The following is a 13,395-nucleotide window of genomic DNA, read 5'->3' as shown; positions in this document are numbered from 1 at the left end:
TCTGATTGTAGTGTACAGACAGAGAAGTTTTTCCCATCATAGTGGATTGAGTTCTTTAGGCATAATGCTGAAGAAGGGATTGATGACAAAACTAATAGATAGGCTAATTTTCATACATGTGCCACCCTCATTCTTTCTCTCTCACCCTCTCTCGCTCTTCCTGCTGTAGTCACTCTCCCAATACCCCCTTTTCACCTCTGCTTTATTTCAGTTGAGGTCCCAGTGGGAGGGGGTCTTGTCTTTGCCACTTCCTGTCTCCCCCCATCTGCCAGGTTGACAGCACTCCCAGGGGGTTATGGGATGGAGAAGGGTGGGGGGGGGGGGGGGTTGTTGGGTGGCTGGCAGAGTGTGGGGCGGGTGGACTGGCTTTGAGTCTTCAGCAGGAGTGGCTGGACTATTAGACCCCAGTCACACAGCTGTCCCTTCTCAACATCAGTAATTTGTTTTTAATGAGAATCATCGCTGACCCTTGACTAATTCATTCATTCTCCTGGAGACTCCCTCGGCCTCCTTTCTTTTAGCTATTTTTTAATCCACAGGCCACTTCAGAATCACAGAAATACACATGGATTTTCTCACTATAGGATATTCATATTCACAAACACAAATGGCTTTGAATACTGTTCGCATAGATGCACGTGGCTTTAAATAATACTAACTTGAACAAATGTTTTCTTTATCTGACATAATTTGAAATTAATTGAAAAATGACTTTTTTTTGTTATGTTTTTTTCAATGGTTAAGGGCTACCTGATTTTTTTGTGTTTTTTTGTGTTGTGTTGAATCGTATTTTTGGGTTGATGTTATATATATATATATATATATATATATATATATATATATATCATTTAGTCATTTCTGAATAGTACTAGAAAAAGTAGGAGAATTGTAGTCGAAATTGCTTGACACCCTGCAGTATTTCAGTTGTTGTGTCTTGTTGAAGGCTGCACCCTCTGGAGGACACAGTTTTTAGTGGCATGCGTCATTGAGGCTGCCTCATTTCAGAAAAATAACCATTACATTCTAAAGTACGAAATAAATTACAGCAATTTACGGCTCATTAAGAATTGACAATCAATTTTAGAATGGCTACTTTCCTGAAATGAAACATCCTTGACGTATGCACCGACAGAAGCAGTACTGCTGTAAAAAGTTGCAGTATTGGCTGCCAAATGATCTTTTAAAACAGGTAGAAATAATTAAATATATTGAATTTTTTTTATCTTAAACTTTCATGGCCCCCAGAATTTTTAGTTGTATGAATATCTGAATATGCAAAATCAAAAGAAAGAACATACCCTCTGCTTTAAAAAAAAAAAAAAAAAAAAGTTTTATTCTAGCTTCTTGCATTACTTTTTTATCAACTCTAGGAATGTGGGTAAGTTCAATAAAAAACATTTTGAGCAAAAAAATAAAAAATCGATGGAGTAGATTGAGTCCATCAACACCCCCAAAGCTTGCACAGTCCTATACTGGGTCGACATTTCATTCAGTAACATTAGGCAGTTTTGATTTATATGCTGTTTAATGTTGATGATCGCGTTATTTTACATTTGCATATGCTTACATATTATATCGTTTGCTTCTGCTTCTTCTTTTCCTGTGTTTTGATTAGGAGATTCAGAAGAAGCGTAATAACGCCCCCTACCATATAACAGTGAAAACACGGAAAGCCGTACATTTCCGTCAATGGCGGGGAAAGAGTTAAAAGAACTGTCTCTTGAAGAGTGCCTTCTCTTTAAAACATGCGTTCCAAAATTTACTCACAATTGCTGTCCTGTGGCAAAACATGAGAGCGGTTGCGTTTTAGACCAAACATATAATGGTGACTGAGTGCGACCTGGACACATCAGTGAATGGTGAGATATTTTGCTCAATAAAATGATCCTGCCAGAAGAATAGCAAGAGAACTTTATTAAGTCTGTTCCATCTGTACCATCTCAGTGAGCTTTTATGAGGTTTTACTCATGTTTTTTTTTTCAGTGTGGATGAGAAACCTTTATAAAATGCGTGAAAACACTAGTGAGGACAGAGAGCATTTTGAAACGAAAACGCCATTTTCAAATGTATCTGGATTAATGTAGACGTAGCCTAAAACGATGACCGACAAAGAATTGAACAAAACAGGGAGTATATACACAAGGCAACTAAATAAGACTTGTAACTACAGTAATTAGCAACCAATGAAACGAACTAGGGAATTACCAAGACCAACCCTCTACGCACACCTTAGCCAGACTGATATACTATTATATATATATATATATATATATATATATATATATATATATATATATATATATATATATATATAATATAATTCCACCAAATCAGCTTATCTTTGTAAAAATGGCACAGCTTTTTAAATATCTAAATCTACACTCTTAAAATCAGTCAATCAAGCATTATATTATGATATTCAAATATTATTTAATGATAGAACTCTAGTAATTAGAACTAAAACTTAATAAAAAAGTTGTCATTTTAACTTAATTTTATTTCATTTATTTATTTTAAATTTAGGACTGGTGGTAGAGCTTAAGATATTGTTGGTCATTCACTGTTTCTGTAAAAAAAAAAATGGAATTAAAAGATAATAATCCTACTACTAATTCTACTACTAATAATGACAATATACAACACATGAGCTGCTGGGTTCATGAATTTTAATCACATTGTCAGCGTTTGTTGATTTGCTGAAATTAAAACAGGGATGAGTGCCATCCAATGAGATTGCCGTTTGCGCATTACCGGACAACCCGGCATATCTTCTGCTTGCTCTTAAAAGCTGAATAATTCCAGATGAACTCAGGAAAATACAAACAAGAATATCGTTTACATGTAGCGCGTCGATTTTGCGTGGTATGTAAAACTCTCACACTTTCTCTCTTTGCAAAATATTTACAGATCGCTTGACGGAGAGTGAAACTCTCAAGCGCTCAGTCAGTGTTCAGCGAGTGCAAATATATCTATGCTAAACTCATACTTGATACTAGCCAATGGCTAATAATAGACATTCTTTCATTCGCCCAGAGTGAAATTTAATCGCATATGCGAGTGATTTACTCGCATTGTACAGGGTTGAAGACTAAACTGAAAGGAAAAACAAGAAACACAGGCACATGAATGAAAACTTTTCTAGTGTAATATGTAAAAGAATGAAAAATTGTTTAATCAACTACTGTTCTCTTCCCAAATGTGTCTTACCAAGCTAAATTGTAACAAAAATTGAAAGGAAAAAAATTGCAAGGAGGGATATCAGTTCTAATAAAGCGACTCGGTAATTAATTTTCTCTCTCAATGTCTCATCAAAGTGTAGGTAACAAATGTGTGCTTGTTTAGCTTCAATATCAAGTGCAAGGTAACGAGTGATATAGTGGAAAATCTCTTGTGCAAAAAGACAAATAGACTGGTATAAAAAAAACAAAAGGTCTACGATGAAGGATTGTTCACCAACCCTTGTATCAACTCCCTGAACACAACAAAACAAACCCAAGCCAAAACAACAACATGTCTCTTGTCGTGTCTCCAGTCTGTCACACGGGTGTCTCTGTCGATGCTCTCCCCGGTTGCCACAGTGACTCGTAGGGTCTTGTCGGGTCCCCTCTCTTCAGAGCAAGATCCGTAACCTTGTCTCGTATTTCCCTCCGACTGAATCCCCCATGTTTCCCCCACTTCTGACAAGCATTTATGACCTTGCAACCCATCTCTCTCGCTGGGGAGACCCCATCCCTATTTTCTTCTCCGTCCATAAGTCATCCCCCTCGCTTTCACGAGCATCTTCCCTAAACAACCTGACACGGTTTAGACGCTGTGGCGCAGAGTTGACAGAGGAGAGGTAACCATGCCAACGATCCCATCTAAGAGCGTGCTGAAGGTTAAGAGTAGGAACAAAGCTCCAGACATGTACTTTAGATAATCCCATTTCATTTACCTTCAACTATTTTTTTTCCCTCTGTCTTTATGATGTCACATTTTAATTACTTTGAAGGCAACATTCTCATAAATAATTTCATGTTCACATATCCCTATTCTTTTATATAATATACACCGTATGCGTGAACTTTCTAATTACATTCTAACATTCTAATATGCTGATTTGGCACTCAAGAAACATTTCTTATTATCAATGAGACAAACAATGGTTTCCACAAAATATTTTTGTGGAAACTGTGATGCCTTTTTTTGATGAATAAAAAGTTCAAAAGAACATAATTTATTTGAAATCGTATTATTTTTACGTTTACTTTCACTTTTGATCAGGTTAATGTGTCAATGCTGAATAAAAGTATTTATCTATAAATAATCTTACTAAGCCCTCATTTATGTCCCTTAGAAGTAGAAACAATATTAGTCTCTTAAATTAGATGAGATTTAGCTATTTTACTCTACAGAAACAATACAAATTGTGATGTTGCTTTAAATATTTTTTTTAAATTAAAAGTTCACTTTAGTTGTGGTTAGTTGTAATAAATAGAAATTTTGAAAACTTGCTCTCTAAATTGACATTTATAATAAACAAATGGAAGCTAATTTCTACCTGTTTCTAACATTTCTTGTAATTGTGACTTTATACAATCTAAAAAAATAAAGATTTTTCTTCATTTGAAGAACATTTCATAACCTAAAGAACCTTTTTTTCCAGTATGAAGATCCTTTTTTAAAATGAAAAGTTCCCATGGATGTTAAAGGTTCTTCATGGAACCATACCTTTATTTTTAAGAGTGTCTAGTTAGCGTGCTTAAAACCCCAGTTAGCATTTTGCACAGCTTGTATTTAATCAGTTATTTTGAGTACATTGATATCGTTAAAATGAAATCATCTGAAAAAAAGAAAGATGATAATTATTGGTAAAACTCCCTAGCTAAAAAAAAAACTGTGCATGAATCCCTTTAATGCTTATTTAAAGCTCTCCGATATGATAGATTTATATATTTCACTGCCATTTTTTTTGAAAAATGGATTAGTAGTGCCTTTTCTTCTCTCCCTATATCTGCTGGATCCTCTTCCTCCACTTTCTCTCAGAGTGTATCGCTTATTTCTCCTCTCCTTCTCTTTCGTTCTGTTGCTTCCTCTCTTTCAGCAGGGGGGCTGACACACAGGGGAGGGGGGCACAAAACCAGCCAGGCAGAACCGACAGAGCGAGAGATGGAAGGAAAGAGAGAGCGAGAGAGTTGGGGCCTCTGATTTTGTGACAGCCAGCAAAGGGAAAGTGTTCCCCAGGGAAAGGGAGAACGAGGGAGATGGGAAAAGAGGGAGAGAAAGAGACATGGAGATAAAGGGAAAACTACACTGAAGCAATGGAGGAGAAAAACTGTCACAAATCGACACTTTCACCTAGCCAATTGGAACTTTTAGGCTCCTACACACTACGTAGGATGTAAAATCAACCTGCTGACTGAACAATTTTACATGCATATCTAATATTTTTATTGTCTTTTCTTAAATTTCAGGAGGAGATTTCTCTGGCAGTCCATACTCCCATCCGCAGTATTCGACATACAATGATTCTTGGAGATTTGCAAACCCCAGTCTACTAGGTAAAAGCTGCTGAAAGCACAACCGTCTGGACAGTGATGGAGCAAACTTTCTCAGCCCATGCTTTTGTAATAATGTGCTTTAAAGGAATAATTCACCCAAAATGAAAATTCTGTCATTATTTACTCATAATCATATGGAAGCCAGTTTCTGCCTCAGAATAAGAAAATAAATGAAAAGGTAATTGTGACTATATCTACCAATAACTTTATATTTCAAATTACGTCTTTATCGTAATTGCAACTTTATATATCACAATGAGACTTCATATGTAACACTTCCTACTTTCTATCTCACAGTTAAACTTTTAATGCAATTAAAATAATTTGCCCTCATCTGCAAATTCATCCTCCATTCTGCATATTTGAACTGCCGCCATCACTAGTTAGGACTCACGCTAGAACCAATGGACATGAATTCGATCTCAGGGTTTCAGTGAAAGGGAAGATTATTGGAAAATTGAACAACTTCAGTCTGTTCCACACAGAAAGGTTATGTATATCTTATATACTATCATTCAAAATGTTGTGGTCAATAGGATTTTTTTATTATTTTTATTCATTTTGAAAAAAACTAATAGGCCTAGTTTTGTTTTTATTATATTGTTTTCATCAAGGATGCAAAAGGTGACTGTAAAGACGTATAATGTTACACAAAAAAGTAGCACAACTGTTTGCAACATTGATAATAATAAGAGATTTTTCTTGAGCTCCAAATCAGCATGACCCAGTCATTGTATATGGAAAAGATTCTATAGATAACAAAATACCTGTTTGGATGGACATGTGGGAGACAGAATTTTCATTTTTGGGTGAACTATTCTTTTAAGTGGAAATTAAAATGCATTGGCTTAAGAGTGCTTTATAAAGGATTCATTTATAGTCACATTTCTGAAATAACTGCATTTTTTGTGAACTATAAACCTATTGTTGTATGTGTGTGCACTTTCTTCTCAGTGTTCCAGCAGGAGTACGGTTCTTTACTGGGCTCGGAGAGAGCAGCTTCATCGGGTCTATTCTCCGGCCAAACTCCACAACCCACAGGTACCAAAACATGCCATGTGTTTTTGCATGTATGGTGCACAGAATAAGTGTTTTAGAAGAACCTGCCCCGATCAGCAAAACCTCAGACTGACACATCTGTCAAGAGCAAGGTGAAGGTGCATTGGCTTAAAAACAGTAATATGTGTGTAAGAGAGAGCCACAGAGCTGACCTTAACGTTCCCAATGGACAAGGGGTTCCTTGGAGATTTCATGATTTTTTGCTTTGTGTGTCAAGAAAGAGACCCTGATTTGACAGAAGTTTGACAGTGTTTGTGTGAAGTGCTCCAAGGCAAAGTTTAGTGTCTATTAGGGCTGGGATATATCGTTTTATTGAAATTTTAATGCTCTCATCTAAGTAGTGAGACAAGGAAGAATTGTGAAATTAGTTTACTTAAACTTACTGGGCACAAAAAAGTACTGTAAATCATTGCAATAATCACAATGTTGCATAATATTGTTGTCAGCAAAATAATTGTGAATATAGTTACAAAAAAATATTTGAAATATATCCCTATAGTATCTATGACATTGTGATATACCTCACGCTCTCAAACTAGGTTTTACCACAACACAAAAGCTACTTAATCACACTCATATAATCATCATTTCCAGGGAAGACAAACACACACATCCACCATATTTCTCCCAATTTCAAACTCTTTACCTCCGTCAATAAAGACTAAGCAGCGTTGTTGTCCCTGTACTCTGTTATACCCTTCACTCATGCCCGCTGTCTCTGTGTGGAATAAAGAAAAATAATTCCTGCTAAAACTAAATATGATACTAAAGACATTTCTGGGTCTAAGGGGTCCATCAGCACTTAATGCCAACACAGACTGATCAAGAAGGATCATGTGTCCTATAGAGCAGAAATGGTCTTTTTCCAGCAGAAACTGAGCTGATGATGATGGTGTCATTTCAAATAAGTGGAAGGGTGACATGATTGTGGGGGACTGATAAATCAAACGTACCCTGGGCGGTAAATCCATCATCCTGTAATCGTATAGATTCTTTGTATTGAATGCATTGCTTATTATTTAGCATTTATTTTAATGTAATCTTTAACCTCTGTTGATTTCAGATCCTTTTAACAGGAGTGCATGGTTAAAAATAAATGCACCACCACAAAATTTAGTTAAAATGGTTGACAATAATACATTTAACATGACTCACGAACATGTGTTTTTTAGCAAAGATGCATTAAATTGATCAAAAGTTCAAATAAAAATGTGTATAATGCTACAAAAGATTTCTATTTCAAATAAATGTTGTTCTTTCCATTCATCAAAGAATCCTGGAAAAAGCTATACAGTTTCAAAAATGTATATACAGAACAACTGTTTTCATCAATGATAATAATAACAAATGTTACTCGAGTAAAGAATCAGCATATTACAATGATTTCTGATGGATTGTGTGACACTGAAAACTGGAGTGATAGCTGCTTCAGCTTTGCCATCATGGGAATACATTACATTTTAAAATAAGTACTTGAAAACAGCTATTTTAAATTGTAATAATATTTCACAATATTATGGTTTTTACTGTATTTTCCATCAAACAAATGCAGCTTTAATGAGCATAAGATACTTTCAAAAACATTAAAAGCATCAATAAATCTTACCTACCCCAAACTTTTGGTAGTGTACAGAAATATTTAGAGTGAGGTTTAATTTGATCATATAAACAGTTGCAAAACCTGGATTAAATTTAATTATTAGATGGGGGCCATTTGTATATCAAATGACTGACAGTTTTTTTTTTCATATCCCTTTTAGGATCTCCATACTACTATAGCGCAGCCACACGGGGACCAGGAACGGCAGCTACAGCAACTGCCACTGCCTATGACCGTCACTGACCAGCCGAGCAGAGGAGAAGAGGAATGGTGAAGGAGTGGGAGAAACAAAAACAAAAAAAGAGGAGTGAGAATGGATTGATAACGCCCACATGAGACTGCCTACATATGGAAGAAAAGAAGTGGAGGAGAAGCAGGAAGGAGAATGGAGAAAGAAAAAAAGAAAGAAAGGAAGAGGTGACAATGTTTTCCTGCCAATTACAATCAATGGTCCAATCAGTAGCTTCAGCTGATGTGTCTAATTTCTGTCCATTAGTGGAAAGTATACACCCATTCACCTGTATTCCTGTGGTCTCACCTCACACTAAGGGGCTGTTTACATGTCACCGTTTTCAACTAAAAACGGAAAACTTTTTATGCGTTTTGACCATTCATTTACACGGCAAAAGCGTTCTGGGGGCCTGAATACGCAAACGATACCGATATGGTCTCCATGTAAATTACAAAAACGTGAATTTGTGAAAATGGTGACGTCATGCGCATGCATATACATGTTCAGACTATAGGTGCGTAGTGTTTCTTAAAGTGACATCGCCAACTACTGGCCTGGCCTGCATAATACAGCTTTTTAGTAATTTTCGTGGATCCGTGTGAACGGGGGTTGTTTTGACAACATTGTTGCCTCTACGCGAAAAACGCAAAGGAAAAATGTTTCCGTTTTTAGTACATTGTTGTCGTGTAAACGTAGTACCCTAAATCTGTTATTGCTTTTAATTTATCTTCTGTCATTAAAGCCTTGCTTATCCTATCGTCTTTGCATCTCTATGCAGTCTGTTCTTATAGAGATGATCAGGTGTTGGGAGTTGGTACCAGACAATCTACTAGTGGCAGCTTGAGATGACCTACGTGATTTTTGAGTCGTTCATCAACTGTGTGAATGTGGCACATCATAATCTGTCTAACTAAACTTGACTAGACGGTTTTACTAGTCCGCTAAAACCATGAATCGTTTTGGAGAGAACCTAAAGTATCAAGTGAACGGAGATTTAATAGAGTTGGACAGATAACTCAGGTCGGAATATTGGCATTATTTACTTTAAAATTAGCCAGCGTGAAGGACAGACCCATTTCACCATTGATCATGGGATGCTTCCATTTGAAATAGGAGTGTAATTACAGTAGAGTTAGGAGAGATATTACTGAAAGATTCTGAAATTAGCCCTGATGCGTAAGCACAAGAATATTTGAGCCCTAAGTTCTAATCTAGGTACCATTCAAGCATAATGGACTTCTTGAATAAGATGGAAGTTTAGCATTTGTGCGATGCGACGCATATAAATGGGACTGTTTTGTGATTTCAGTCATTAAGTTGGAAAATAGCAGCATTAAAGCACTGTTGTCATGAATGAGAGCACTGTATTTTAAAGACTCCTCTCCTTCCTCAGTGTAGATAAATACTATTTACGTATGTACAGAATACCCTTATTCAACTGTACATTAGTAAGATTTATAGCTATTTATGATGGAGAGTAATATATATAATTGTGTGTAAAAGTTTACTGCAGACAAATGCTACAATGCTACTGCTAGCTAAAGATGTTGCCGTGGAATACGTAGCTGGTTCTCTTTTCAAACCCCTGATGTTTCATTCCAAACGCAAATCAGTTGCAATTAACAGAGCTTGCTGGTATTGAAGCGCTGACAAACTTTTGTAAAGTCGCTACATTTTAGAAGGGGAACACCGTTAGCGATGCTAATGTCCCTAACAGGAAGTGATGTCATACTGTCTGTCCATTCAAAACATCTCCTTAGCCTCCCCAAAGATACTCTTTAGTCTTTAGTAGTGCAAATAGACACTCTTAAAAGCACAAAGTGGCAAATCTGTTATCCGGAAGTTACCTTTTTTGTTCATGCTCTATGAGTGCATTTGTTTTTGAATATTCCCTTCATCCATACTGCGCCAAGACAATGCATGAGACCAAGGTGGAGGCCTTACCAAACTCTCTATGTAGCAACATTAATGCTGTACATTCTTCCCTATTTGTCTGTATGAGATATCCTGTACATCTATCATTTACAATGACAAGAGCTTTTGATATCATTATTGACTAATATATTGATATCTAACTTTAGATTCTAGTAGACGAGCAAAGACAAAAAGTGTGCTTTATTTAGCTATTGTCTGTGATGAGTGTTCCCAGTTCTTGATTTCCTTGTTTTCTTTTTTTTTTCAATACACTGTGCATTGCTGAGTAGCTTTCGAAAAAGGAGAACACTGTAGTTGTAGTAGTGAGTCGCAAGCACCAAAATTTTGATGTGAAGTAATAAGAAAAAAAAAGACAAACCTATGAATATATATATAGAAGTTGATAGTTTTTATGTTTTTATGTTGTTGCTCTGGACTGTAAAGTAGTAATAGGATTTTTTTGTAGACCATAAGTTGCAAGTTATGCAACTCTAAAGAAACCCTTGATGCCGTTTACCACTAATGACTACTGGTGAACTTTGACCTTTTAAACTTTTAGTCTGAGGCATTATGAACCTGAAGTACACCAGCTGAAATCAAGGACAGTGCCTTTATTTTTCTACCGAGTCATCCAGAATGACCACGCGTCACTAAATTGCGAAGCTGTCTGCATGACATAATGAGATCAGAGCTTGACCAACCAATCAATCAACCGATGCCACTGCCCACAATTTTTTTATATGCCAATTTTACAAACTAATTCAAACCCAGCAAACAAACTAGAGGAAAAGATGATACTCATATTATCTATTAAATATTCTAACAGCAAGTAAGATATGATTATCCATAAAAAAAAAAAAACATTGTTCTATTATATACAATATTGTACTGACAAGTAATTTAGACTAAAAACAGATTAAATGAGACTAAAAAGTTTTAGTAAACTAATAGCAAAATTATTAGCAAAATCCACATATGAGACCCAAAAGCTGTTTTATTTTCTGATGATATAACAGGGTACACTCTTAGAAGAAAAGGTTCTATATAGAACTTTAAAGGGTTCTATCAAGCGCATCATATATAGAACCTTTTAGGGTTCTCATTATGAGATCATTTCATGGATTTAGTTTTACTTTAGTTTTAATTAATTCGTTTTTTATTTTAATTACATTTTATGAATTAAACAGCTTGTTAACATCCTTTATCACTATACAAATGTTTTTAAATAACCTGTTAAACATTGAAGTATTATGCAATCATTAAAGACATTTCTCTTTATATAAAACCTTTTTGGCATAAAATGTTCTCTAAAAATGAGTCAAGAACCCTAGGGTTCTATATAGAACCCCAATGAACCTTTTTTCTAGGAATGTACAAGAGACTCCTGATGGCAACATGAATTCCTTTGTCTTAAAGTGAAAGTTCACACAAAAATGAAACTTCTGTCATCATTTACTCACCCTCATGTCATTCCAAGTGTTTCTGTGAATATACGGAAAGTAACATTGGACCACTTTGACTTTCATTGTATAGACAATAAAAACACTGATGAATTTTTCAAAATATCTTTTGAAATGTAAATGCATACAGGTTTAGAATGATGTGAGGGTGAACTATCACTTTAAGCACTGAGAACGAATGTTAGATTAATTATGAAGGGATTGCCGTGCCATTTATCTGACAATTTTTGTTTAAATAGTGGCTATGTGTATTTCTGTTGGCTTAAAGTGGAGAGATACAAAATTAAATACACACATGCAGTCCTTTTGTCCTTCGTCAGGTCATGAACACGCCACACATCTCCATCGACATGATCAAAACCTGCTGCACCAGCAAAATCGAAGAACGCTCCTTTCTCTTTTCTCATCCCCTCTTATTTCAATTTCTTATTTGCACCCCACCCCCATTTTACTCCCGTTTCCTCTCCGGTGCACCTTTAATCTCATTAGATCTTCCTAACCCCTTTCTCCAATGCCATCAGGATTAGAAATTCTACAAGTTAGCCGTTGATCACCTTTATAAAAATCCCCCATTTTCTCTGAGAAGATTAAATTGTAATTGTAATTTTGGTGGCAAGGAAATATCCCAACTTATTAATATCTTTCAAAAGCACCTCACAATACTAGCAGTTCATTTATTTTAGCCTTTTATTACAGGTTTCCCGTTGCACATTTCAGTTTAATCACATGTGTTTAAGTTATAAATAGCATTCATTTTATGATTATCGGCATGCACGTTCATTTAAGTAGTCTTATTTTTCTCATTCACTCTCATTCTCATTCACACAAATGTGGCTAAATATATAACAGGCTTTCAAATATACCTTAAAACAAAGTAGTTTGCTGTCTAAATTTGACTCCAAATTGAAAATGTTTTCAAAGTAGAAGCTGAGCATCATGAATGATACACATTTATCCAGTGAACCTGCCTTGTGGGAACAGCCCTCAATTAGTTAGCGTCTCCCAGTTTTCCTCAGTTCAGGAGTCAAAAGCTATTTCCGAAATAAACAAAAAATTGGTTAACAATCCTAAAACTGTAATATATTTGGTAATTGATTCTACAAGCGGTACGGCCAGATCAATATTAAAGGTTTCCCCGATTAAAAAAAGCAGACTTTTCAAAACAGAGGACTTGGTTATCACCTTATTGTGGCCTTCTGTGTACAATCGGAAGCTCCTTCTGTAATTACTTGCTAATAGTTTCTTTCCCAATGGGTTCATAAGTATTTTTTACTCGGTTTTTGAAGTAAAGATAAAAGATTTTAAGAAAGTTTGAAACGTTTTGACGAATTTGATAACAGCAATCAGTTCAATTCGAAAGAAAAAGAAAAAGAAAAAGAAAGAAGAAAAAAATCAGACCAATAACATATCTGTAGCATCCACCAAAGTTAGAGATGCCCGGTTTAAAAGTATTCTCTGGTGCAAAAAATGTCAAATTATGAAATAACCAACATGACAGAAAGATGAAGGCAACAGATATTTGCAATGAGTAAATGAATGAACTGCTTCTTTAAGAAATGTATATGTTTTTTATTGAATTTTCTAGTAGTA

At 35.5% G+C, this 13,395-nt stretch overlaps 1 protein-coding gene across 4 annotated transcripts in view; it reads left to right on the top strand.

Moving 5' to 3' along the window:
• pax5 (paired box 5) overlaps window positions 1-11,252 on the top strand; it is a 53,417-nt gene extending 42,165 nt beyond the window's left edge. For all 4 annotated transcript variants that reach the window (XM_079851379.1, XM_079851381.1, XM_079851382.1 and 1 more), the window contains exons 9-11: window positions 5,454-5,540; window positions 6,495-6,581; window positions 8,360-11,252. In XM_079851379.1, coding sequence (XP_079707505.1) covers window positions 5,454-5,540; window positions 6,495-6,581; window positions 8,360-8,442 — 257 coding nt within the window. In that variant the 3' untranslated portion in view covers window positions 8,443-11,252. The remainder of the gene's footprint in view (window positions 1-5,453; window positions 5,541-6,494; window positions 6,582-8,359) is intronic.
• Window positions 11,253-13,395: the final 2,143 nt, after the last annotated feature.

The sequence above is a fragment of the Squalius cephalus genome (genome assembly GCF_949319135.1).
Source record: "Squalius cephalus genome assembly, chromosome: 2".
Lineage (NCBI taxonomy): Eukaryota > Metazoa > Chordata > Actinopteri > Cypriniformes > Leuciscidae > Squalius > Squalius cephalus.
The sequence above is the reverse complement of the archived record's forward strand: the minus strand, read 5'-3'. Positions and strand labels throughout refer to the sequence as shown.